This window comes from Vicugna pacos, chromosome 8 (assembly GCF_048564905.1).
Source record: "Vicugna pacos chromosome 8, VicPac4, whole genome shotgun sequence".
Classification (NCBI taxonomy): Eukaryota; Metazoa; Chordata; class Mammalia; order Artiodactyla; family Camelidae; genus Vicugna; species Vicugna pacos.
The window spans coordinates 73,476,750-73,504,550 of record NC_132994.1 but is presented as its reverse complement, the minus strand read 5'-3'; the positions used below and the strand labels follow the sequence as shown (position 1 = coordinate 73,504,550).

The following is a 27,801-nucleotide window of genomic DNA, read 5'->3' as shown; positions in this document are numbered from 1 at the left end:
GAGAATTAATTAGGAAATCGAGATGCTTATCTAATCTGTGTCTATCTATGTGCAGATGTAATTTAGATACTGAGGGCTTTAATCAGCAGGAACAAATGATCACGCACTTCACGGATGATGAGACTGTAGGGGAGGGACACACAAACATCAGTGACCATATCAGGGGAATTAAGAGACCCCTAAAACTGAATGTTTAAGGAAAATTTAAAAATTTCAGCAAATAATTTGTGCTCATTTAGTAGTTCTTTTGTGTCCGTCCTGTGAACGAGTCACTAGGCTAAGTGCTGTTGATTCCCCAGTGCCTTGCCAAGCTCTGAAATATAAAGGTGACGAAAGCAGAATCTTCATACTTAGAAAACTGGTTCCACAAGGAAGCAGACGTACACAGTAATTACCGTGACGCTAATTACAAATATACAAGCCAAATGAACCACGTGCTGGAGCTGTGGAGGGAGGGACGTCCACTCTGCCTACAGGTCCGGAAAAGGGAGGCAAGGCTTCTCAAGGACTGGGTAGCACTGGACACTTGATACAGACTTTAAAGGTGAACGGGACTTCCTCCTGAAGGAAACTGGTCCCAGGCCAAAGGCAGGTATGGAGGCCTGAGGACACACGGGGTGGAAATCACAAGTGTTTTGGTTTTGATACTGCATAAGACAGTGGTAATTAAGTTTGGGTACTTGGCTGGGAGAAAATCAGGAAGGGCTACGATAAATAATTTCAGCTGTGAATAGCTATTTTTTTGTAATTTTTAGTGCCTGAATAGAGTACATATTCGAAGACTGTCATTTTCAATAATGATTAACAATTTTAAATATTTCTATATAAAATGATAGATACATATTTTGTAGTAAGACACAAAGTGTAAATGAATTTCTGCAAAGGTAGAAGCAGGGACTTTCACAGTCCCTTGCCCGACCCTCCTTTGGCCTCCAACCCCAGGACCCTGGATGGTACATCTTCACCCTCCAGTGGAAAAATGCTGTTGTAGGTGAACACGTAGATGGGTCCCGGAGGCGTTTTGAGCAGGGAATCCACAAAGTAGAAAGACTGTCACGGTCCTAGGGTCTAGCGTAGCTGTGAAGAGTGTTTGGACCAGCGTGATTCTAATGTGTACTGTTAGGAACATACGTAATCCACAGTATTATCAGCCTTGATTAAAAGAAGGCAATAATTGTACATTTTTCCCTCAACATGATGGCATCATCTCACACTTCTAACTAATCACCATGTCCCTGAAGAAAATGAATTCTTCTCATATTTTAAGAAGTAGTAGAGACTTCACGAATCTCAGTTCCCACCCAGGGCCTTCTGAAATCAATACTGGGAAAGACCAGATTTATTCACATTTATATATTTTGTCTTATCATTTGGTACAAGCAAGATAGGATGCATGAAACAGCGCAAACTGTAAGAGGATGTTTAATGGCAGTAGTGAAGATTAGAAGTATTGTACTTGAATGAAATACTTATTCCAAAGTCCTGATACTGGCTATTGTGAGTGAAATAAGGTCGAGAATGTAGTGGAGGGAGCTCCTTGCTTGCTATTTTCTAACTGATGCTGTTCCTCTGGGTGTTCCTTTTCTTAACAGGTTTCACTCACACTTAGAACATTTGAAATAAGGTGGTTTTAAAATCATTTTTTAAAATATCAAGAAAGGTGTCACTCCTGTCAGAATACCTAAGAAATTCTATTGATTCTAATATTTTGCCAGAGATTACCGTTTCTTGGTATAATGTACAATTTTAGAATATGTGCACCCCCTTAAAAATGAGATTTGCTTTTCTTTACTGATAATTGCTGTGCCTGCGCGTTCTTGCTGAAGGCCATGCTGTAGAACGCTAATGGAAGTTTCCATGAAACCTTAGCGCTGGTTGAACGAGGGAAGTGGGGTGGCGAGGCTGATGCTGAAGCAGTCGGTGATTGCTGGCAATGGTCCTTAATCGCCAGCCTGTGTTCAAGTGCCACTTTTCAGCAGCCACTGCTTCAGTCCCCCACCGTATTTAGTAATAACCACCATCCGAATCAAGGTTATCACCACGCAGTCGAGGAGAACGCGTAGGTTTGTAATCAGGAAAACTTACATTCAAATCTCTGACAACCCCATGGCTGTCTTGGGGACAGCACTCAACCTCTTTGAACGAGCGTTTCCTCGTTTATGAAGTGGAGACGATAGTGCTTACCTTTCAAAGCAGAGTAAGCACTAATGTGAGCAAGCCTGCCATGAAGATGAAATTTTGGAATCCATTTTGAATCTCCTTGAATAACATTTTACAAATGACACAATAAAAAGCAGTTTTTATTTTGGAAATGCTTTGTTTTTTTAAGTGCATTAGCCAGCTTGAAAATGTTACCCGCTAGACCGGACCCATTTCATTGTTTACTGTATTCATTCCTAACTTTTCTACAATCCACCTGTATCGCTTGCATAATAATAGTGATTCATGGAAAGAAATGTGACTCTTAAATCAATTTAAAGACTTTCCATCATGGTTTATATTCCATAATATTATTAAATATTTCATTGTAAAGGATTTGGTTGGGTTTGAAGCCATTTTAAGAAGAATTATACCCCAGATATTTCTGAAACTTTAGAGGTAGGTTTAAGATGAAAATAATGTGTAAGAATTAACATTCGTAAAAGCAGAAGAACAGTCGCCCGAGGGAGCAGGAGGAGGAAGTGCCCACAGGCACGAGCATCTGCGAATAACTCGAGCTCTAAATTTTTTGACAGCAAATAAGAAAACCTGACATGCATCAGACACTGCAAGAGCTTCAGCTGTATTATTCCTTTTAAAACTCTCACAAAAGCGTGTGAGTTAGGTACTGTTATCATCTCCATTTTGCAGATGAGAAAACAGCATGAGGGTTAGTTGAGCCACCGAAGGTGATGAGGCAAGACTTGGGCTGGACCTGGACAGCTGTGTCCCTGGCTGTGGAGGTTATATTCTGAGGAAACTGGACACAGCCATCTGCGGCGTCAGCAGTTTCTTCCCCCTAAATTTGAGTTGGGGGCGTTCACTCAGCATTTTGAAGAGCTGAGAGCTTTCTGGCACCCACCCTAACCATCCCTGCCTGTGACCTTTTCTGAGAAGAATAAGTGGCTGGGTTTACCCCACTTGGCTTCAAACCTGGTTATTTGTTTAACCTGTTCCTTGACTTATGCTTATTCTATATTTTAGTCTTGGCAGGGGAGGTTTGGTTATTACTTTTAAAATGAATAATGAAAGAATAAATTGGCAACAACAACAACAACTAAACAGGCCACGGTATTAGCTTTCATCAGCAGTTTTTGCCTCACTGGATTAAATTATGTTGCAGACACATTAATTTTAAAAACACGAGCACAAAAATTGAGAATTAAGTTACAACTTTTAAGGGTAGAGTCTCCCTAGAGATTGCTAAACATGTTTTGAAAGTGCATACACTGGATGGATGATTATGCAATTGTAAGTTGTTTATAACACGGCATTACCTTGGTGACTCTGCAGGAGGTAAGACTGTGGCTTGTTAAAAGCGTGCGGTGGTGAAGCTGGATTCAGTGGGGTGCAACAGCCCATTGGAAAAGGATCGAAATAAAAGTGTTTATGTGTAATGACCATCCTGCTTTAAAGTGGTTTTACTTGTCAATTTTCAGAATTCATTTTTTTCACTCCACATTCAGTTTACTAATTTCTATACAAAATTTTAAGTATCCTTTTTTAAATTTTACTTTTACTTATCATACTAGTCATTTTGTGATCTTAAGAAAATATTAATGTTGCCAATCTAAAATATGATGTACAGATACTTTGAAAAATGTGTGAAGTTAGTCCAGCAGGTTTGGCTCATGAAAAGGTGTTCTGAATATTTGGTATTAATGGCTACATTCTATTTAATGTGAATTTTGCTCTCAAACTACCATACCTGCTATAGCTTTCATATCATTTGAAATATGGGAGACTTTGTTGACCTGGCAAATATTTATTGAATATTTACTAAGTTCAAGGAACCGCACTGGCCATTTGGAACATATGAAACAGGGGGCCGTGTTACATGCAAGGGGCTGTAACAATAGGAGAAGTAGGGCAAGTACAGAATGTGTATGGGGCCAAATCCTTCCTCCAGTTTTCATTAGGTTGGAGTGGACCTGAGCCTTGTGTTTCTGATGATCCAAAGCAGGTTTCATGCAGAGGAGATAATTCCAGGAGCAGCACTGAATGGATTTCATATGGAACCTTAGACCAATTAATTCAGCATGCGTTGTTCAGACTAGAACTAATGGCTAGTATGAGGCCAGCGTAAGGAAGAATGGGTTCTGCAAAGATAAGCCTCTGGCCTGCAGAGGGAGTACTGATTTTTTTCACCTAACGTATATGTGTCGTGCTCACGAGCGATATGATCCAGCAAATGTGGTCAAGCACAGGCTGAAGGACCACCATCCAGAAATATGAGCAAGAATTCTGACAAATGTTGCAGGAGAAGATTCTCTGTGCCCCAGCCCCCTATCACAGGGCCAAGGTCACAGGTTCAGAACCTCCTTCCATTGGTCTGTTCCACAGCAGGTTCGTAGGAGTCAAACAGGACTGAGGTTACTCCCTAAGTGACTAGAGGAAGAGGTAAACCGAGGGAACATGGCAGGTTACAGCTGATCAAGGCAGCTAATGGCGCAGACAGCAGTAATATCCTTGATATTTAGAAAACAAGAACAAAGTGATCATCAGAAGGAGGCAGGAGGGCTGAAAATGCGAAGTGCCACGCCGGGCAGTGGCGGGGGGCTGGATGAGGTCTGCGAAAGATGCTCACTCCAGGGGCTCCTCCTCATCAGCTGCCGGCTTCCTGATGTGAAGACAAGTCTGTTGCTTAAAGGTGACCAGACTAAGCTGGGCACTTTCCTACTCTTAGAAGCAAGTTTTAGGGAGCTATCCTTATGGGGAAGTCAAGGGGAGCATTCTTAGAGGAAGTGCCAGTGCAACCGAACCTTGAATATATATGGGTCAGCTTTCGAAGCTGGTGCTGGCAGTGGAGAGGGGTAGAGGTGGGGGGATCGGGGCTGGAGGAAGGAGTGGGGATCAGCCCTGCTCTGCCTCTGACATTACGCAGAACCCAAGTCTCCACCCATCTCTGCCCTACCTCCCGGGGCCTCAAGTTCAAGCCTTCCCCCTTCCCCTTCTTTCTCGCTACATTGTTTTTATATTAGCGCACTTGACGCCGGCTGTTGGGCGTCTCGGTGTGACAGAAGCATCTTCTTGTATCGCCGTCTGCCTGCCTAATTAGGGAGGGGGAGAGGGGACAAGACACACCGTTGTTACTTATTCTTTTCTGTGCTGTCTGCTTTGGTAGCTTCTACCCACATATGGCTGTTAGTATAAATTACTTAAAATTATATTTAAAACCCCCCAAAATAATAGTTTCTTGATAGTTCTAGCCAAATTCTCAGTAAGCAGCTGTAGCTAATGGCTACTATGTGGGAGAAAGCGGATGGAGTACATTTCCGTGGCCACAGAAAATTCCTATGGGCAGTTCGTTCTGCTTAGTATTTCAATATGCTCATTCGTAGTAACTATAAGTTTAAACCAGTGTGTCCCTGCTGCTTTACAGCATACTGACACTGAGCATCATTTTGCCAGGGTATAATGTGTGTTGAATCCGACTCTCTTCTCCCCTAGAAAACAGATTATCCAGGCAATTAAACTCTTGACTCTCTGTGACAACCAGTGATGGAAACTTCTGAGGTCAGTGACAGGTTTTCATCAGAATCAGAATGACTTTTCCTAAGGGTTTATTTATCTTATTAAAACAACATCTTCAGGCCATAAGCCCATTATCTAAAATACATTAGAAGTGGAAACTGTGCACATTAGGCTAGTTTTTCAAAAAGCCAAGGCAAATAATATATATTCTTTTTCAATAGGGAGTTTGCTCAATACGTGGTGAATGTTAATGTTTTTGGCAATTTTCTGGACCAAGAGAGTAAGGGAAAAGAAAAGACTCAAGGAAGGATTATGGTAGCCAAACAAAGTGGGAGAGAAAACCTTAAGATAATGATAAAATGATAAACACTATGGATGCTCTGAATGGACATAGTGACTCACACTTTAAGGGGCCCTGAACACTAACTGTGCTTTTAACTTCCATCCAGACAAAAACAAACAAACAAGAAAACTTCTGAAGTCACTTTGTAAAATCATCACGTGAGTAGACCAGGCTTCCTGGTTCCTGATGCAAATAACTGTACAAGCTCACGGATGGCGCCCGGGTTGGAGGGGAGAGCTTGTCAACAGGCTCTCCAGCAGGAGTGCTTAGTGATATGTGTTTACAGATCTAGCAGTTGGCCTTGCTGTAGATCAAACCGACACCTTAGTCCTTCCTCCAGACTTTTTTCCAATTTTTTTTCTGAGAAATGCCTTTACACAAGGTGCTTCATACGAGGAAGGCTTCTGAGGTCTGGTGGAGGTTGGGACGGGCTGTGCTCTGTACTTCCTGTCCCCGGGAGTCTGTAAAGTCCTGAAGCGAGAGGACTTGCTTAGCTTGGCATCGCCTAAGGTGGTTTGACTGAAGGATTCCTGGTGTTTTGGCTTGACACCTTTGAGCAGCCTGCAAAGCACTGCAGTGTCTGTAAGGGGTACTTGGGTCTACTCCCTTGGTCTGAATAGAACAGCTGAAACAACCAACTCACTCAAAAAGCTCTATTGTTTTCGATGAAAAAGTTCTTATTTTTAGGATATTGAAGGATTTAGGGGTGAAGTAGCGTGATGTCTTCAACTTAAACATCATTCAGCCGAAAAAGCATGTCTGTGTTGTGCATGTGTGTATACGTACACACACGCAGGGTGCACTCAGAGTATGGCGAAATGTTCACAACTGGTGAATTACAGGGAAGGTTGTCATTTGTAAGACTTTTAAAGTATTTATGTATGTTTAAAACCTACTGTATAGAAAGAGGGAAATCTATAAGGACAAGCACAAGCCGTTTTGATTGTTTTGGGCAGTGAAAGGGTTGCGATATGAAAGAGTTGATTAAGAGAGAAAAAGGATTTTAAGATGCAGCTGAAGTAAGAGCAGGAAGATTCACGTTACTGACTGGAGACAGATGTATACCGAGGGAGAGTTTCCTGGGTCATCCATCCCATGGCTTTGCTGTTCCTGTAGGAGTTATGGCTCCATATCTGAGTCTACCTTAGACCCTTCCATCAGGTCCAACGGGAACCTTGCCCAGAAGATTGTCGGGGTGTTGTTCGTGCTTGTTCCTGTCCTGAGCACTCCAGACCCCAGCCTGACACAGAGAAGCTTGCCAGTTTTCAAGAGTACGATGTAGCCAAATAGGTGGGGGGAGCCGTCCTGAAAAGCAGCTCTCAAGATTTACCTGAAGCCCTCGCTACTCGACCAGCTAGCGCCAGTAGCTTGAAATTTGCCGTAGCCGAGATTGGCCTGACCTTGATCTTCCTTAGACCAGCCATTAATCCCCAGCTGGCGCTGGCTCTGGGAAGCACTGTGTAATAGATTGCATGTCATCTCGTATGCTTCTAGGGCGCGGGCTTTGGCATGCAGTATTTTCTGACTAACTTCTCAAGGACTTTAGTGAAGGTTCTAGCACGCAGGGGTGGGTGTCCCAATCTTCGCATTCCGCCTGGCTCTACCATTAGCTGAAACAATATTGCAAACGTTGCTATCGCCGGAAGGGAGAGAGAAGAGCCATTCAGTTTCCTGCAGTTTCTGAGATGCTTCGTTTACTATTGTCAAGTCCTTGCTAATACGCTCTTTCAACAATGTTAGTGTCTCTGCAATCTCTTCTTTGTCTTCCTCCTTTCTTTTTTTCTGTTTAACCTTTACAGCAGGTTATAAGAATTGTGAATCGGATTTTGTTCACGTTGCTGATCATGTTTTAATGATAAAAGCTCCTGCCGCCTTCACTGAGCTCATCTTAGACATTAAAATTGTCGCAATCCTGTGCTCTCCTGCCAGTGGTTATGGGGTTTCTATAGCTTTAATGTATGTCCTATCTGTTGCATTTATGACACACATAAAACCTTAAGAATACATTTTATGTAATCATTATATTTGCTAATAGCTATGTGATATTCGTAGACTTGAATATCTTGCACATTAAGGCACTAAAGCTGAAAAGAAATGTCACAAAATCATAGCTTCTTATCAATATAAATATATATTTAAATTTTATCTTCCCTTTCATGCTGGAGGCTAAATATCAATCTCTGGAAAGTAATATTTACAAAATATATTATCAATAAATGATGAAATTATAAAACTTTTTTTAATTTCTTTTTTTTATTGAAGTATAGTCAGTTCACAATGTTGTGTTAATTTCTGGTGTACCGCATAGTGATTCAGTTATATACACATATATATTCCTTTCCTTTTTTTATTATAAGCAATTAAAGGTATTGAATATAGTTCAACAGCATCTTCATTGTGCTTTACATTCTACAAAGAATTGTCACCTATAATATTAGTAAAGATGGCTAGACAGATGACACTTAAATTTGTCTAAAAAGGCTCTTTTTGTAAATGAGTAAAGCAAATGGAGCTGCTTAAGACTTCGGGATGCTTAAGACTTTTTTTGTTTTCCCATTATTTTTTTACTAATTGTTTTTAATAATGCATATGCATTTAAAAGACTGAAAGTTTTCACTCATAATGGTCAAACATATTTACTATTCATTATTTCTAGGTGTTCTTGATGATAAGAGTAAAATTTTGAACAAATTTTTATGCATGACCTTTCATGTTACCACCACCCACTAAGAAGTAAGGATTAGAAGAACTATTTAATAATTTTAGAAATTTGGAAGTTGGTTATTTTACTGGTAAATGTGTCTGAGTAAAGTTAGTTCTTTGTAGATATACAAGTCTGAAGCCATTCAGAAAGACTCCCCTAACTTACATAATAATGCTACCCCTATGTGGTGACATTTGAGAGATTTGATCAGAGATGTTTAATTATCAATTTTTTGGGTCTAGTTTTTGCTCTTGAAAATGTATTACTTGAATAGCATTTGTCTAGGTGCAGAACACATGAAATGCAAAACACCCGATTTCCACACATGGCTGCCGGGCCTGTTAATCCCCTCAGGGCTCTTGTTTTATTTTATGTGTGAATGTGTGTTGGAAAGTCTTCACTGGAAACTCAGCAAACTGTGATCATATCATTCACGTCATGAGAAGTGGGCTGGTTCGTCCCTATAGATAAGATTTTAAGAGGAAAAATCTGGAGCCTTCAGACTGGGTACAGATGCATGAAATAGAATTCAGGAGCGGCAGCCTCTGAATTTCCAATGGTCTTACATTCCTTGTCCTTTTCAAAACTTTAACAGCAAAGTGCGTTAAATTTCCCTGTGCTGCAAATATCCTTGGCCAGCTCTCCCGGCAGCAGGCTGCTACTTTGCTGGGTAAGTCACAGGGCTGTTGGCAAGGAGAAGAAAAAAATTTCACTCTTCTGAGTATAAAACTAGATCTTCTAAATTAAACTGTTGTATCTTCATTGGATTATTTATCCTACTAATGTCTCAAAATGTTCCTGAGGAGTTAGTTTTGCAATTGGTCTCAATTTGAATTCAGCACTGATTGGCTATTTGCTCTGCTTCTTTTTCTCCCCAGCAGGTAGACGAGCCTACAACAGCTTTTATGTCTATTGCAAAGGCCCCTGTCAAGGAGTGCAGCCGGGAAAGCTCAGGGTGCAGTGCAGCACCTGCCAGCAAGCAGCGCTCACCTTGGCCCAGGTAAGCAGAGGCGGCGTGGGCAGACAGCCCTGAAAAGTGGACGTGTGTTTCCAGAGTTGCCTTTCGGGATTTCTCATCAGATATTACCTATCATCAAAAATAAAAGACTTCTATGTGGTCGTACTGGTTAGTGGTATCCGAAGTTTCATTTAAAAATATACTGCTCTGTAAAAGTTCATGTAGTGCACGGCCATTGCCACCATTTCTTTAATCCAGGCCGTTTGGAAGGAAGTACAGAGGCTGCTTTCATAACAGTGAGAGGGTAGGCTTCAGCGGGGGTGGGGGTCTCTGAGAAGCTGCCAGGAAGGATCCTTCTAAGATCCTGGAAATGTTTCATATTTCGATCTGTGGGATGGGAACGTGGTTGTATACGTATGTCAGAATTCGTTCGACTGTTGGTTTAAGATTGGTGAGGTTAAAGGTGCTAAATGTAAGTTATATGTCATTTAAAAACTGAAAAGGAAAGTTATGGATAGACGAACAGTATGCACATAAAGCAGGGGTTGGCAAAGCACAACGTGCTGTGGCCTCTGCTTGTTTTGTTAAGTCCATGAGCTAAAAACGGTTTTTACATTTTTGGGAAACATCAGAAGAATAATATGGCGGAACCCATGAATGTGACATGAAGTTTAAATTCCAGTCTCCGTAATGAAGTTTTATCAGAGTGCGGCCCCGCCCACGTCTGCCTGTGTTGTCTGTGCAGCTCATGTGCCCTAGAACTGGACCAAGTAGTTGCAACACAAACTGGATGGCCTGCAAAGCCCGGCGTGTTTTCTCTCTGGCCCTTTAGAGAACAGATTTGCCGACCGACTTCTGGTGTAAAACACAGTCACAGCTAGGTCATGATAGTTGTGTAGGATCTGGCTAAATGTTGTGTGGATGCTAATGTGTGTAGGGACGTGGAGGGCACTCTGGTCAGCTCAGTGGTGCGAGCATAGGCAAGGAGGCACAACAGGACAAAGAACTTCGGGAGCACTAGGGGCCGAAGTATAGGGCAGCCGTTCCCACATGGGCCGCAGTGACAGATAGAGCGTTCAGATTTTATTCTGTGGCTAAGGGGGGCCAAGGCAAAGTGCTACAAACAAAGACCACGTATAAAATGATGTTTTAGGACTGTTTCTCTGATTGTCATTGGGACTGAGGCTGGTGACAGATTGAAGGCAAAGAGGTTAATCACCTACATGCAAGGTTCAAAGGTGAGAATCCGAAGGCCCGGGTAGGGTGGGGACCGGGCAGAATGGACGTAGGGGAGCGCTGAGAACGAGCCTGAACGATGCGTTGAGAAAAGGGGAAACTGTGGCTCCCTGACTCAAGCCTGGGGAAGATGGTGCAGTTACTCAAAAACGTAATTCAGCATTCGGCTATGATACAGCATTTCAGCTACATGGGCAGATCCGCTCAGGACGACAAATCTGTGAGGGACGCCTAGCTTTGTCCTGACCGCCTGGGGTGGACCTTTTTCTGGGGGGGGTCACTGCACACTGCTTCTGTCTGGGAGACGTGCTGTCTAAAATCCCATAGTTTCTCTTCCCGCCGGTTCTCTCCTCTGCTGCTAGCCTCTCACAGTGCAGTAAGCAGCCGCCTCTAATCCTCTGATCTGTACTCCAGTCCTGGTTGCTTCAGCTTCCAATAGGTCTTAATGAAAACAGCAGTAAAACATTGCTATTGAACTCCAAACATAATTTTTCCATGCGTTATCTATCTCATTTAATTATTTCATAACACTCTGAGTGAAGTAACCCTATTTTAGATTTGAGAAAAATTAGACTTAAAGAGATTAAGAAAACAAGAACTTGTAAGTAGTGGACTAGGGGTTTAAACCAGGCTGCGTGATGGTCTAAGTGCTACGCTCTGCGGTCTCCTTCTTTTTACTCCACGGACAGGTTTACCCCAAGGTCATGTGCTCACACACGCCCAGTGATCAGTCAGGAGATTTAAAACTTAAGTCGATGTGGACAGTGGGTTGTGGTGAGGACTGCGGTGGGTGGGCGAGGCCAAGGCCCATGCAGGAGGCAGCTCCTGCCAGATTTAGCAAGTGGGGGTGAGGGCTCATTCTGGCTGACCTTTTATTTAACCAAGAGAAACCAAGAATGTGGAATTTTATGTGAAACTTCTCATTTAAAAATATGCTATGTGGGCGAAAAATGGCAAACAAACAAAAAGGATAGGACAACCTGCAGCATCTGTCTAAATGGACCAAGCCGAAGTAGAGCGTTGCGGGGGTTAAATGATGCATTGGTATTCGGTGCTCAGCAGAGCCTGGCTACAGTAAGCCCGGATCAAAGGGAGGATCGTTGAGAGGTGTGAGCTGCAGACGGCGACTCTGGGGCCAGGCTGCGTGGGCTGGACTCCTCGCTTCCTGCTTGTGTCAGCTGGGAGACATCTGCTCACTGGGATAACGGTGTCTACTTCTTATTTGTTGTGACAATTAGTTAATATATGAACAGTAGCTGGAACATAAATACTTAAATATTTCAAATGCTTCATTATTGTTGTTTTATTATCAATACTATTATTATTCTTCACATACACATACTGTATCGTGTACACATACATACAATACACGTACGCACACTTACACAGACTTCACTGTGACGTCAACCCAGCCCTCACCTAACTCCCTTTAGAGAAGCAAAGGCATCTGCGCTTCTACCCTGTCCACCAGGAGGCTCCACGATGAAGTCAGGTCGCCCTGCTCACCTGGACCAGTGCTTCCTTGGAGGGGTGATGTCACCCATCTGGGGTCTCTGGCCTGCCACATCTCAAGTGCCCACTCCCCTGACCACCCTGGCCTCTGTCTGTTCCCAGGACTGTTCCATATTTGATTATTAAATTCTTACTTTTATTATCCCTACATTATTTTTCACTCTGCACATCATTGACTCCTCTCTTAAGTTTTTCTAGAGTTATCTGGCCTTTCCTCTCATCATTCACTCCCCTGACAGGCCAAAACTTCAACTACCTTATTACAGATATCATTAAATTTCTTTTCTACATTCTGTGCAATTGTCTATCTGTCCATATCCCAAGAGTCTATAAACCTCATAAGATCAGGTAACTTGTCAGCTTGGGTCCCTGGCTTACTTCCAGCACCTCACATGGTGCCTTGCCCATTGCAGATGGCATCTGTGTTTGAACTTCCACACATTGATTCAACAGATCCACACACTTTAGGAATTCTCTTTGGCATTTTATGATTATATTGATCATGGCGATTCTGATTGTTTTGCTACAATTTATTGACTTCCTTCTGTACCTTTATACTCTGTTACTTGTATTTTTCTCTAGTTCTCACGATAGAACTAAAAAGTAGGTATTATTGTCCAGTGTTTTCAACCAAGAGACTCCATGAAGTTAAGTAATGATCCCAAAGTTACATGGTTAACAAATGTTGCACCGGGAGTAAAAAGTCTTTTCTGTGTTCCTCCAAAGCCCTGGCCTTTTCTAGGGTAGACTGCTAGCTATACAAAACTAGTAATCAGTGTCCTATTGTCTAACTACTTCCCTTGTATCTAAAATATCATTCAAAAGTGCTCTTGGAAAAAATATGCTTAAGGATTTAAAGAAAATGGAATCAAAGATGATTTAAAGATTATTTAATCCAGTTTTAGTACATTTACTCGATGTAGCATAAAACTGGTACCCAACAAATGAATAGACCAGACCTTTCACTTTTTTTTTTATTAATAACAAAAGTACTCACCCAGTAGTGCCTTCAAACAATATCTCTGTGGAGCAGCTGACTCATCACGCTGCCAACTGGCCTGCAGGTTAGGGCGTGGCAGCGATGGAGCAGGCGCCAAACTTTGCGAAGGGGAAGCATTTCTATGCAGAGAATAGACAACTGTTAGGTTTCATTTTTGCCAAACTTTATAAAGATTTACAGCTTACACAATTTCCTCTGGTCAGGAAAAAAAGAAATAGGATCTTGTGTGGCTGACTCATTATAGGGAACAGAGTGTAATTTACCCAAGCTTCTGCAATGAGCTTTTTATACACAAGGAGAAAAATTGGAACCTACTTAGCCACCTAGATTATTTTTTAAAACATAATTTTATTTTTTCTGGTCTGAATAAATCAGTCTACAATAAACCCTATGCTTTTCATGAGTCTCAGGAACCTCCTAATTACTTTTTGTCTGGGATTTATTCATAATTCCAACATGTCTCAACGCTGTTTGTTTTACATGTGAGATAATGAGCCACCTCTCACACATAACACTCTAAAACTGAATTGCTGAAATGTTTCACATTTAATGTGATACTCGTAATAAACTGGCAAGGAAGGTGGACAGCCATTTCTGTCACAGTGTTAAGGACGGGGAAACTGATGTCTGAAGTTTCGGCCTGACCTTCAGGGTAAGTTGAATATCAGCTTGGACACCAGGTTCTCTTCTGTCTCCAAATCAAATGGTCTTCTTTAACTCATGGTGACCTTGACCAGGGTTTCCACGAACTGAAATAGCCTTTCGAAAAATGAATGCTCACTGGAAAACAGTGAGCAACGACTGATTGGAAAACCCGGCAAGCAGCCAGTTTCCAATTGCCGGTTCAAAGCTTGTCCTCTCAGGTCCACGCGTGATGACACAGGGCTGACCACGGAGGGAGGTTGTTTTCTCCGCGCGCACACATTCCTGATGGTGTTCTTGAACAATAATGAATGCTTTAAAATGCCCTGTGTCATCACTGTTTCCCTCATTAGTTTGGAAAATCTAATGACAAGTAAACCACATGCTCAGAGCCTTTTTGTTTTTAATCAGAAAAGTGGGCAGAAAAAGTAAGGTCTCCCGAGACGTGCAGACTATAGGCTAGAATAACTAGAAATTAAAGAATTCATATTGGAAAAAGAAACAGCACCAAGAGGCTTGAAGGTGCTTTCCCCCTCCCTTTCTCCTTGAGTCCTGCCAAATTCAAGGTCAGAATGTTGATAGACCTTTTTCCTTCTACCATCAGTCCTGTCGTTAAATTGTAAGTGTGTGCGGTGGTGAGTGGGCCTCTGGTAAGGGAGAGAGAGAGAGAGATATCTTTGCATATTTATATATATAAAGTCAAGTGTTGCCCTTAGCTCAAGCCCTCAAAGATTTCCCAGCACCAATTTATATAAACACAAGATGACCATAGACTGTGTGACTTGTTAAAAATCTTACCTGGGCTAGTGAAATTCAGTTAGATTATGATGCTGCTGGTGAGTGTGTCCCTGAGGATCACTCAGAGGGTTCCTTCTCCTGAGCTCTGCAGGCTTCTGCTCACCAAGTCCTACAGTGTTCTCTCCCACACTGAGGATGAGGCAGCCTGTCCCATCCACCCACCATGCTCCAGATGTCGCCCGCGTTCTAGATGGTTGCACCTCCTGTGGAAATCAAAACTTCTGTAAGAGGAAGAAACTGATTAGTTTTTCTGATAGGATACAGGCTTAAAATATGGTAAGGATGTCTATGAGTAAAATCGTGTATTGGCTCCAATAATTACCAGAAGATAGAAAGGGCGTAGAAGTGAGGGGCGAGAACACACAGCACACAGCATTCTGCTTGGAGTCCTGGGCTCGAAGCTGCCTGGGAGCAGAGAGCTGGAGGCAATGGCCTCTGTGGTCCTTTTGCCCATGAGATGTTCTGGAACTGAATTCTGGTTCTGTCATTTATTAGCTGTGTGATTTGGGGCAAGTTACTTAACCTTTTTATGTCTCTGTTTCCTTGCCATAAAATTGAAGTAAAAAATTCATGAAAGTTATTGTGAGGATTAAATGACTTAATTCACACGGTGCCTGGCACATAATAAAAATTCAGAGCCAGTTAGCTCTTACTGTTATTTCTTCAGGTGAAGAAAACGTTTGGTTTTCTACCAAAAGAGCATTGAGGCAAGTGCTGTACTCACATTGTAAACTGACCCCTCCGGGCTTTTCAGGTCTGATTAAGTTCAAATTGTTAATTCCTCCAGCACAAACTGTGGGAAACCTGAGTTATCCGCCATTAACATCTTTTTGTTTGCACTTAGTTTATTAGTCTTAAAATGAATCATAAGCCAGGAGATTACTGCAGCCAAGAGCTGTAGATGATTTTTTTCCCCTACAATCACTGTAATTACTTTATCTCAAAAAGAACTTTATCTTTGCCACTCTAATGAGATACTCTGCCATGGAATAGCATTAAAGCTAAAAGGTTTCTGATGAGAAATGGTGCAATAAATAGAGTAAGATGTAAAATGCCCAGCATGATGGATTTTATTTAAAATTGGTTTATAGATTAGGAACAATTTATGTGGAGAAATTTATTAAGAAATATAGTCTAAATGTATAATTACTCCTAAACTTAATATTTGTTAGAGATTAATTGTTGATCGGGAGTCTACTTACTTCCCTTAATATCAAAAGCTACTCTCATATGTAATAAAGTCACATATGTAATAAAACCATAGATGAGAGAAAAGGCGATGGACAGAATGGCCCCTTGGACTTGGCTTGATTCCCATGGTTCAGGGCAGAGTGAGAGCAAAGAGCGGACAAAAGAGGCTTTTCATCAGAATCTAGTTGAGAATCAGTGCAAAAGCCAGAGCCAGGCCGAGCTGGGGAGGAGAATGGAGCCCAGCGTCATTCTGGCCCCACGAGGATCCTGGCTAGGACTGCCAGACCAGCACACGCATATGCAGGGTGTTCAGCTGAATTTGACTTCAGATAAACAATGAGTAATTTGTTCCAATGTAGGTATGTCCCAAACATTGCATGGAACATAACTATATTGTTATTATTTTTAATCTGAAATGCAGATTGGCGTCTTGTACTTTATCTGGCCATGCCCTTCCTCTTTGCGGGGACCTCTGTGTAATGATGACTGGCGCTGACACCAGGGAGGCCCCTCAGCTGGCTTTTGGTCAGGCTGTGTAGGAAGGCAGCAGCTGGAGGAGGAGAGGAACAGCAAGGCGTCCGCCAGGACAGCCAGCGCCGACAGACTCGGCGGTGGGCTTGTGCGGGGGGTACTCGCCCGGGCTCTGGAAGCAACCGGGGGCCCTGAGGGCGATGCCGGCATCTGTGAGTGAGAGGAATCAGCCAGCAGTCATTCGAGTCACATTCATACCTCTACTAGATGGAAGTGTTTGTTTCTGGGCAGCTACTGATAATTATTAGTAAACCAAGGGAACTTCTCATTAGAAAAACAAACCAACCGACAAAAGCAATTAACATGTTCTTGTGGACTGGGAAACAATTAGTTCAAATTTTCCTGGATTATATTAATATGGACATTTCATAAAAAGTTTACAAACAAAAAGTGAAAAATAATATAAAGTTGTTGCCTATTGAAATAAATAAAATTATATATATATATATCTATATATATATCTATATAATTACTTATGAAATAAGAAAAATGCTATCCAACTGAGGCGCAGGCAACTTTAGCCAACAGCTAGTCATATGTTATGTCACTATTCACTATGTTATGTTATTTCAATTATAGAAATTCTTAGATTGAGAGCCTTTATCAGGCTTAATATTAAATATGCTTAATATTTCAGAACTGAAATTTTTTTGGTCATATGTTATTAGTTAGAATGAGTTCAGTGAATTGAAGCCTGCATGAATGTTGGTCAGTGTTTGTAATTCGTTGACATTTCTATCAGGCTAATAATTTTCAGTTGGACTCCAGTGGAGGAAGTGTTTCACTGCTTCTGTATTTGGGGACTCTCTGTATTATTAACTGTTTTTTTTTTCTTTAATCATGATTTTGCTTATAACTCTTTAAGAAAGGAAAAAAAAAGAAAACAATCTTGCAGGTGCATATCCCCAGAGCATACCTTTAGACCCCTCGAAAGCGTCGGAAGTCCCTGGAGAGATGGATTCTGCAGCACGTTGTAAACAATCTCACTGCTTCTGCTTCGTTACTCAGCCACACTCCTGACCCTCGATGCTAATGTGAAAATCTCAAAACTGCAGGCAGGAACTTTAAATCATGCTGTTTCGAAATGTGTATGTATTTTAAAAAGTGTGTTGAGTTCTTTATAGTATTGCTCCCAAAGTACATTATTTTATTGTATATATATTATGAGGAATGAATATTATTAATAACTATTGTTGAATGTTTACCAAAACCCAGGATCTAAGCTCAGCACTTCTAAATATCCCATTTAATTCCTATGTTATTTGAAGAGTCCTCATTCTAATTTTCTCATATACACATTGTTGTGGCAATGAGGTACATCAGGCTAATGCTATTTATTTTATATGGAAAATATGATAAACATTTTCCAAAGTCTGTCAGTCAATACTGGCAGGTAGTCGTTAATCCAGCCTTGAACTTGTTTTTGTGAGTGAAATGCCACCATTGTCTCAGCAGTTGTTTCTACACGTAAAGGTAGCTCCCTGGTTTTCTACAGAGTGAAACTGATATATTAGCCATTTGACCACTTAGAAGCTTTATCAAGAATTGTGGAAAGAAAAACTAGATCTTTAGGGCATTGGGTTAATTTATTTGTTCCTTGCTTAAGAAGAAAATGGCCCAGAAACCTCACTGGGGAAAGAGAAATAGAACTTAGTAGCTCTGTCGCACTCCATTGTAGATCCTTTGTCGATGCTCTGTAAAGAATGAGCATGTTACCTCGCGCTAATAAAATGTGAGGGCAGAAGAGTCACACTGAGAAGGAATTAGGCAAGACAGTGCAGATCAGGACTGCGATACGCTTTTGCAGTTATTTTACAGGAGTGTCGGTACTTATGCAGGTACGCTGTCTTCCATCTGGGAATATCCGGCTACCTGCATAAATGCGTCACTGAAGCCAGATGAGAAATGGAGAGGTTAATTGACTTTGCTTGGCTCCACAGTGAGAAAGGAGCCAAACTAAGAATTAAATCTGGGGAACCGGAGTTTAGATTCTAATTGAAAGCGTCCATATTGAGTTACATTTGTTCTCTTACTATGACTGAGGGAGAGCAGAGCTTTGCTCTACAAGTGTTCCTGGAAAAGAGTCACATTTACTAGACTACATTTCCTGAAGTGGGGGTGGAGATTTGGGAACTGGACGAAAAGCGAAACACAGGCACTTTTCCTTCAGTGAGGAGAAAACAGAAGAACGCTGGTGCACTTGGGAAACAGGAAGCCATGGAATCTCATGGATTGTGAGTTTTAAGAGACTAGTTAGCTCTGCTGGTTTGTTGCAGGCATGACAGTGATGAAGTTAGAGTCCTTTTACATCTTTAGCTGTGCATTGAGAATGCCGCACTAATTCGGAAAGCCATCCACTGACCTGCTGCCTGGGAAATCACCCAGAGGTGAACCGATCAGATACAGCCATCGTTTAAGGGTGGCTGCGTCATCTCACAGACAAATGAGCTTTTTCCTTCATAATGTGCTAAAAATAAGTGAAAAACCATGTTGTTTGTCTTTCTTACTGAATAGGATATCCTGTTTGACGTAGTTTCGGTAAAAGGTCATTGTAAGCAAATATGATGTAATATGTAAACTGTAATGTTGTAAGCTTTGCATTAACAGATACAGGAAAGATGGTATGTGTGTGTGTGTGTGTGACCACAAAAATGAATGGGATATGACCCCAAAATTCAAAGACTCTGTTACGTGGGCACCCCTCTACTCCATTACTACACCCAGGGGCTGTAGACTTTTCCATCTTTGTGCTTTAGTCCCTGATGCACAGGAGTTGTTTAGACCTGTTTTGTGGAATAAACGAATAATTGAACAAATGGCATCATACTCATGACATGGCTTGACCTACCTGTAATCTGAGAATAGGAATGGACTTTGTAGTCATCCAGTCCACATTCCCTCCTGGTACACAAACAGCTCGGATAATATATACTCGATGTTTGCTCATCTGTCTGCTGCTCGACAACCTTTAGTAATGGAGGAATCGTTGCTTTTCCAGGTAGCTAGATGTCTGCTTTGTACAGAACTCTAATTGATAGAGTTACTTGACCTGAAATCTGTCTTCACCCATAAATTGTAGCTCTGTTCATTGAAAATAGTACAAAATTCAGGGAATCGCCCATCTGTCGGCTCTTCATATGGTGAAAGCAGCTAAAATGATTCATTTCCTAGGTCTTCCTTTCTCTACTAAACGTATGGCTTTCAAATGTAAGAAAGGCAGGAAGTGTCTCCTTGCTTCAAAGAAATTCACTTTTCTATGAACCGCTTGAGAGTCACAAGAGATACAGTAAGAGCGTGGAAGAAGAGTCATGGTTCGAATTGGCACGTCCTGGGAGGCAGGACCAGCAAATACTGCTTGAGTTCAGACAGGATTCATGTGGACAGGCTGGGACTGATTCAAAATATTCTCGAGAGGAAGCCTGAAGTGTAGAAAGGTTAAAGGAGGGGTGCACGCAGGTAGTCCTTCCTGGAACAGTGATGGTTTCAAGGTTGGAAAATCAAGACATGTGGTCAGAAATGACAACTCAGAGAGAGCAAGTACGGTGGAGCTGAGAACATGGGATTGTTCCCAACGTGGCTCGTCAAGTGCTTGAACCTCGGTGCGCAGCAGTGATTTTTCTAAGGCAGCTCCAGGCAGCTCCAGTTCAAGCCTTTTACAACCTAAACTGCACAGCCCATCAAGCCTTCCTTCTGCTGATGATGCTTCTGTGTCTTTTGCTAAAAGCGCTGCCATAGCCTCCTAGTAGGTGACAGATTCTACTGGGGCCAAATGAATTACTATAAGTTTCAGATTCAATTTTGGTTCTGTAAATAAATGTCCCATCTTATGAACAACAAAAAAAAAACCTCTTCCAGCACTTCTGCTGGGCCTGCGCTGGGAGGAGCCCTTGGTGGGGGACAGCGGGAGGGGGTCTCCTCCTCTCTTTTCCCATCTTGAGCTCTCACCCCTGACCTACCATTCTACCCTCTCTGGTTTCTGATGTCTCAGTGTTAAATTCAGATGAGAAAGCGAAGGAAAATAGGTAGGGAAAGTTCTCACTTTACTGATGACTGTCCTGGGGTACGTCTGAGCCGTCAGGGGCTGGCGGGTGTGAACGCAGCCTCTGTCTTGCTGGCTCCTGTGCAGGCTGTGCAGACGCCACGTGGGAAGTGTCAGTGTCGCCGCAGGGATGTGCTAATGCGGCTCCTCCGGCGGTGGTTCCTCCCCCAGCTCCTGCTTTCTTGCTGGTTCTTTACTCTGATTTTCTCCGTTTGAATTTTTTCTGCCTTCCAGGAGATCCTCCTGGAAAGAACGTAAACTGGCTTTAGCGATGCTCTTTCTCTTTTTCCCAGGGGAACACTCGGATGTGTTTTATTTTAATAAGTTTTGGGATCACAGCCTGAGCCCCAGGTAGCTATGTCAACAAGGAACTAGTCGTCCAAATTTACCAAGTGGAACTCAGACCCAGACGGTCTCCTCCTGACTCTGGAATCGGCATATCAAGCTGAGGGATTCCGTTGAAGCCCTTTGTTTCTTCTTGATTTAACGTGAAGGGGGCGTCCCATTGTGTTGAGAGGTTGATGCAATGAAATTTGCAACACAGAAATCACCTTCACAAGTGACCTCCACCAAATCTCCAGCACACCCACCTTCACAAATAAAACGTAGGGGAGGAGTTTCAAAAACTATATCATGTGTTGGACAGGGTGTATGAACACTTTGTACTTTCCATTCAGTTTTGCTGTGAGCCTAAAACTGCTCTTAAAAAAATAAAGTTTATTTTTAAAATTCTATTTCTGGTTTTGAGATTTGGAAGTTTACATGTGGAGCCAGCACCTCTTGGTTTGCGCCGCTGTCGCGACCGATGCTCCAGCTGAAGCCTCTGATGTGATGCTTTAGTGCATAAGCCGAATCTGTAGAGCCTTTTAACAGTTTACAAAGTATTTCCACATGCATCGTCTTGGTTTATACGACAAGCATGCTAATTGGGAAAGGCAGGCATCACTGTCGGTGTTTATACCCGAGGACACTCTACGAGCAGCAGAGAAAAAGAGAATTACCAAAGAGGCAGTATGAGATGGGGCTCGAACTGGAACACATATGATGTGGAAACAACCTGAAGATCTCCTCATTCTGCTGCGTTGCCCCCTCTCTTAGCAGAGAGCAAAGTATCTTCAGTTGGAACATCATTATTTTGAACACTGCTTGCTCCACAGGGTCCCTAAGGCATTTGAAATAGTCTAAGTGTGCAGGATTGCTGTCATCCTTTTCTCCTGAGATGTTCTTATATTTTCTTTGATTTATATTTTGGAGGCTCCATCTTTGTTGAGGCCACGGATGCCGCTGACACGTTCTTTGCTGAGTGTCATGTTGCAGATGTTCTAGCCATCCATTAAATTCCATCTCATGGTATCAAAATAATAAGAACTGCAAATTAGCTGAAATGTGGGCCTTGATACCACAGGGCTGCTGTCATTCAGACTAAGCCATCGCTCACCGGTCCTTCCTGGAGAGGAAAAGCTCTTCCAATCATTTATAATGAAGGACGCAGAGAACACTGGAATTTGACACCCTTAACCTGAAATCTTGTCCTTCCCAGTGTTTTCTTAGGCAACATAAATGACTTTTAGCGTGAATTTAAATCATTTTAGTTTTAATTCAGAGCAGTATGTTCAGCAATGAATTTTTGTTTCTCTTATTTGGAAAACTATGATTTTGAAGGGGATGGGCGGGAGAGTAAGTTGGAACAAAATTAGTATCTATGTTTGATTCTGGTTTATCATTTACTAGAAAAAACATTGCATATTTGCCTGTTATGACTTGAAATTTAGTAAATATTCACTTTAAAATGGCTACACATTATGTTGAACTTGGGAAATTCCTTGGAAAATGTGCTGTGGTGCTTCATATAGCTGAAGTACATACTAAATGATATCGCAAATCTAGGACAATGGCAATTTGCATGTTCAGAAAATCAGAGCCCAACATAAATTTCACAATGATGTCAACTTTGTCTCACTGTGTGGGGCTGCCTTAATTACGGTCTGTCAGGAGAGAGGGCCAAGATGGACCAAGCGTAGTGTTTGCGGAGGTGTTTTTTTTTTTTAATAAAGTTTTACGTGTAAGCGCTTTGAAATAAATCCCTCACTTAGGAGACTGAAAGTGGTGCCATTAGAAAGTGGAGAAGATTGGTTGGCGTTTTATTTCTCAAAGGTCTACAGACAAGTTCTTCTCACTGCTGCCCACTGTACTGCAAACACGAGCATTTCTGAGATTTTAAAGCACATGTGACGTGCACTTCTCAACTTCACTGGACGATCAGGATGGAAGAAACGTCCGGGCAGAGGAAGCTCAGAGGTTCTGAGGCATGATCTGGAGAAAGAGGTGGCTGTGTGTGTGCTCATCGCCCTACTGTGAGCTCGGTGTAGAGCGCGCCTGACGCCACAGTCCTCTGCTGCACGGTGGCCGTTCAGGGGATTCTGGCTGGGTTAGTAGGATGGGCCCATTTGGATTTTTAAAATTTTAGGTGGGTTTTCTAAAACTAAGAAGAAAGAGGCGAGGAGAAAAGAGGAGAATGCTGTGGTTACTTGGCTGTTGCAGAAATGAGATGTCCGGTCAGGGGCAGGGGAAAGCATGCTGGAGTGATTCAGATGAAGAGTTTTATGGCTCATGAGCCAGAGGCTTGGCAGTGAGATGGTCTTGCTTCGATCACAGTCAGTCATGACAGATTGGCAAGTAGGACCGAGGCTGTGTGCTTCCCAGGTCACTTTTGTCATCATGTTGAATTCCTTCAAATATGTGTACTTTGGCATGTGAAAATTTGGTTTTCATAGGACAGTCTCTCTCTTCCCATACTGAGGCAGGAAAGGAGGCGGATTTCTTTCACTGAGGATCGCATTTCATAGTCTGCCATCTGTCAGAGTTTAGGGACAGCCCTGCAATGGCTCAGTGAGGACACTGGCCTGGGAGAGGCATGTGTCCATAGGAACTGTGTCTCGGGTTATGTCTGACTGTAGACCAGGTTCCCTGACGGAAGACCCCTGCGGAGCCTTTCTTAGAATCTTGTTGCTTCTCCATCTCCTCATGCTTTCCCCGTCTAGGGAGCAGCCATCTTCCTAAAGCATAAAATTCTTCCTGCATAAAATTCTCAATGAGAAGACACCACGTCCCCCACATTTAAAAGCCAAAGGCAGTGCAGTGTTGCTGGGCAGGAAATCTGATCTATCTGAAGCAACTGGGTTGTGGAAAATACAATTTTGTAAATTAAATGCAAATGAACGTTACTCCAGTACTCGTGTGTTTATAGAAATCCTTTTTTATAATCATTTCTTCAAATCAGCAAGAAGTGCCAGTGGTAACTTGGTAGACATGTTGTAAAAGTTGGCAGAAATGACCCAGTAATAATGGTCTTTAGAAGTAGGTGGAAAACAGTTTTCACAGGACCTTATTTTGAGTGTTTCAGATAATACATACTTACCCAATTGTGAATTCAATTTAAGACACAAATACATTTTGAAGTACAATGATTGAAGTTATCATTACGGAACAGTTTTGAATTCACCACGATCACTAACACTGGATGCAATCCTAGAAAAGAGGTCCAAAGCGCTTCTGCTTTTAAAGTCTCCCGATCAAGTTGGGAGACTGGTCACATCAGGGACGTTGCAGGAGCAAAGCAGGGGGATCCTTCATCACAGGCTTCAGGAGGAAGACGCTGGAAACTTTATACCTCACATCTGAAGAACCCGAAATCTCATCAAGCCATAGCGTCTCGCCAGCTCTGTGGGCGGCAGTGTGGGAAGTACACTGAGTAGATCTAGGGGATAAAGAGACCATATCTGGCACGCGTGCACCGCAAACTACTGATTTGATTAACTGGTGACTCAGAATCTTGGCAAATACGAAGTGGCTGCACACGGCTGCAGCCGAGATTCTCGCCTCCACCCAAAAGAAGTTGCTGCCTCTTCCCAAAAGGAGTGTGCAGCTGCCCTGATACCCTCCTCCCTGGCGGCACCTGCCAGGTTTAAGAAAATGCTCAAAACCCTTGCTGGAGATGGAGGTGTTGGCTGAGCTTTCTGGTCAGAAGCATCATCACAAGCAGTGACCCTGAGCTAGAAAGAGAAACGAAGAAAGACAGGAGCTCTAGGGACTGGAGGAGAAGAGGAAGGGCTCCGAGGGTAATAGAAACGTGGTTTTGTAACAGAAAATACGAAGGTGGCAGAGGTGACTTGAGAAACCAGATTGATAGCGGTGTTGCTCATTAAGACTTGGAACACAGAGAAATCAAGAGGTTTGAGTAAAGGGTCACTGGGTGTGGTTCTGGACACTTCGAGTTTCGGGGCCTTTTGGACATCCAAGTGGAGACGTAAAGTAGGCAGTTGGATTTTCAGCCCTGGTACAGTCTTTGACATTTGTCCCAAAATGCACTTTCATGATCTTTAAGTATGTGTCTTAGTGAGAGAAAGAAAGTCCTTTGGTGCTCCTTGCAGATTTTGCTAGATGCCAGTATGAGCGGCAGCATCTGACTGGTAGGGGGGGTGTTATAACTGGCAATTCTATTTTTTTTAACTTTTTTATTGAATTATAGTCATTTTACTATGTTCACGTATAACTGGCCATCCTATGCTTTAAATTCAAGTGCTTTATTTTCCTCATGGTTGGGTGCTGGGACACCCTCCCCACTTACAAGGAGGTCCTTCCCAAGTGACCTTTCCCTGTCTCTTCCATCTGCTAAGTCGGCCCTGCCTGTCCCCCAGGCAGTCCTCAGGGGCATGACAGAAACTGGGGCAAACTCCTCGTGTCCTCAGGCTGAGACCTCTGCTACAGGTGAAGCAGCATTTCAGTTCTGTTCTGAAAGATTCTATTGGACATCTCGGAACATAGCACTGCTCCTCAAGTTTCCTCCTTTCTAACCATAAATGCGGATGGAATCATAATGGTAAGCGTGATGTTTGAACTCCAAGCAATATCTGTGTTTAATGACTAGAGCTTAGGATATTTCAACAACCAAACAGAGAACAAGTGTACCACAGGCGCACAGCAAGGAACATGCCAACTCCTCTTCTCTAGGGTGGAGACCGGGGGATGCAGAGCAGATGCGTACTGGTAACTACTTTTGCATGTAATCCCTTTCTTTCTGCACACATTACTTGTGAGGTTTGGGAAAACGAGAGAAAAGACTTGTTTCCCAAAAAGACTGGGAACTCAGTCCACTGACAGTCTGTCCATGTGCATCCTGGGATTAATGTCCCATGCATATCTCCTCGTTGCCAGATTGAGAATTTGTTCTGTTTGTTGACAGCAACATAACCAAGTGCTTCTCCCTAGATTTGTGACCTTTAGTGAGACCCTTAATCTTTTTAAGTTTCTTTTCTCACCTTTAAAGTGAGAGTCCTGGGCTACGTGACTGTAGCCTCTCTCCCATGTCTAAAACTCCATGTGTCTGTGCAGCCCTCTCCTGGGCGGGGGCGGTGGAGGCAGCTACGTGCTGCTGGATAAATCCTAACATGCGCACGAGGCAGTGTGTTCAGGGCCTGGTAGCCAGCGGTTGATCAGTGATTCTTATATTCCTCCCCTCCCGTTCCCGTGTTTCTACCATAGTTGTTCTTGTTAGTATTTATTGTCATCGCCATTTTGTCTCTCTTACGTACTAGTTTGGATTCTGTGGTCCGTTCACAGTACACCATCAACATTGGCCCATCAACGTCGACTCTGTTTAATTATTTATCTGGTTCTTTCTTTCTCCAGTTTTTTGTTTGTTTGTTTGTTTGTTTGTTTAACTTCCCCTGTCTCATTTAATTCAAGACACATTTAAAACCTATTATGTGTAAAGCCTATTATCGATGGTAGAACCTGTGTGTGATTCAGAGATAATGTCCTCACTACGCTACCCCGTTCACCTGGAGGTGTTGTTCAATGCACTGTGAAGAAGCATCCGCTTACTGGGATTTATGAGAATTATGGCTTAGCTTCAGTATCAGAAATAGCAGTGAAATAAGGAAACAATGTTTGTGTTTTATGTAGCTAATACCGTGCCCCCTTTGCTATGCGTGCTTGAAAGCTTAGGAAAAAAATAAGTGTCCTGCCTCTAGCAAACATGTAAAACTCAGCTGCTTGACCTGGTTTAGGAACATCACCAGCAGCTTTTCTCAGACACTTCCCACACTTCCTTCCCTCGGTCAGCTCCCCACCCCCACAGATGCCTTCACATAGGTATCTTGTAGGCTATTTTACATTCCTTTCTTGAATCAAACAGTGTGTAAATACATAAAGAAGCTTGTAGATGGTTGAAGGGATTTGTTTTTTTAAATGTATGTTGTTATCTGAGAATGAAGCAGATACAGTCTAAACTGGAATGACTTTATTTTAATTTTGTCTGTTGTCTGATGTCCTCGTTTGTCTTCTCTGCTTCTGTTGAGTCTGTTAGACGCGGCCTGTGCACTCGGTTAATGTATGTGGAATGAATCAACGAATTGGCTCCTTGAGTTATAAGAGGGGAGGGAGTCCAGTGTCCTAGTCACATAATACACCTGCTCTTTTACCCCATAAAGCTGAGTTCAAATTAATTAGACTGCTAATATCTTGGTTGAGTTAGTTTCTCGCTATAAATTTTGCAAACTAGTTGATTGGAACAAATTAAAAAGACCACTCGATTAGTGGGGGGAAGGGGAAGACATAAATAAAGAGGAAAAAATATTCTTCTGGGACTGATTATCACAGTGAACAGCTCTTTTCTCAAGCCTGTTTTGGGGCTGACCATTTTATCTGGTGGAACTTAAATAAGGTTTGTGGTGTATAGCTGTATGTTCATATTATCTTCAAGCCCTCTGATAGTTTTCAAAAGTGAAAATATTTATTTGAGGAGAACATGCTGATCAGAGTAACCGTCCTTCTCTCCTTGTCACTTTCTCAGCACAGCCTCAAATTCACAGATTCACAATAAAGAAAAAGCACTTCAGATACGCCTTTGCAGCGAAGCTCGCATGTGTCACAAAGGCTTCCAGCTGTGGCACCCAATATTCATTTCTAGGAAGCAGGTTTTGCTAAACACACACACAGAGCAATAATGTGACAAAGAGAACTATCTCCTTACTGAAATTATTCTGCTTGGAAAAAAAAAGAAGGAAAAGGGGAGCAACAAGTAAATGCAAAGCCATTAGTCCCCCGGGTCAGGGCTCTGTCTGTCTGCTGCGTTGACACAGTCGACAGTGCTCAAAGCTCTGGGAAGGAGCAC

General features: G+C 42.4%; 1 protein-coding gene across 4 annotated transcripts in view; it reads left to right on the top strand.

The window, feature by feature from the left end:
• The window catches only part of PRKN (parkin RBR E3 ubiquitin protein ligase), a 1,151,747-nt gene that overhangs the window by 403,031 nt on the left and 720,915 nt on the right, over window positions 1-27,801 (top strand). For 3 of the 4 annotated variants that reach the window (XM_072966148.1, XM_072966150.1, XM_072966151.1), the window contains one exon: window positions 9,599-9,720. In XM_072966148.1, coding sequence (XP_072822249.1) covers window positions 9,599-9,720 — 122 coding nt within the window. The remainder of the gene's footprint in view (window positions 1-9,598; window positions 9,721-27,801) is intronic. The other variant, XM_072966149.1, reaches the window with a different exon arrangement.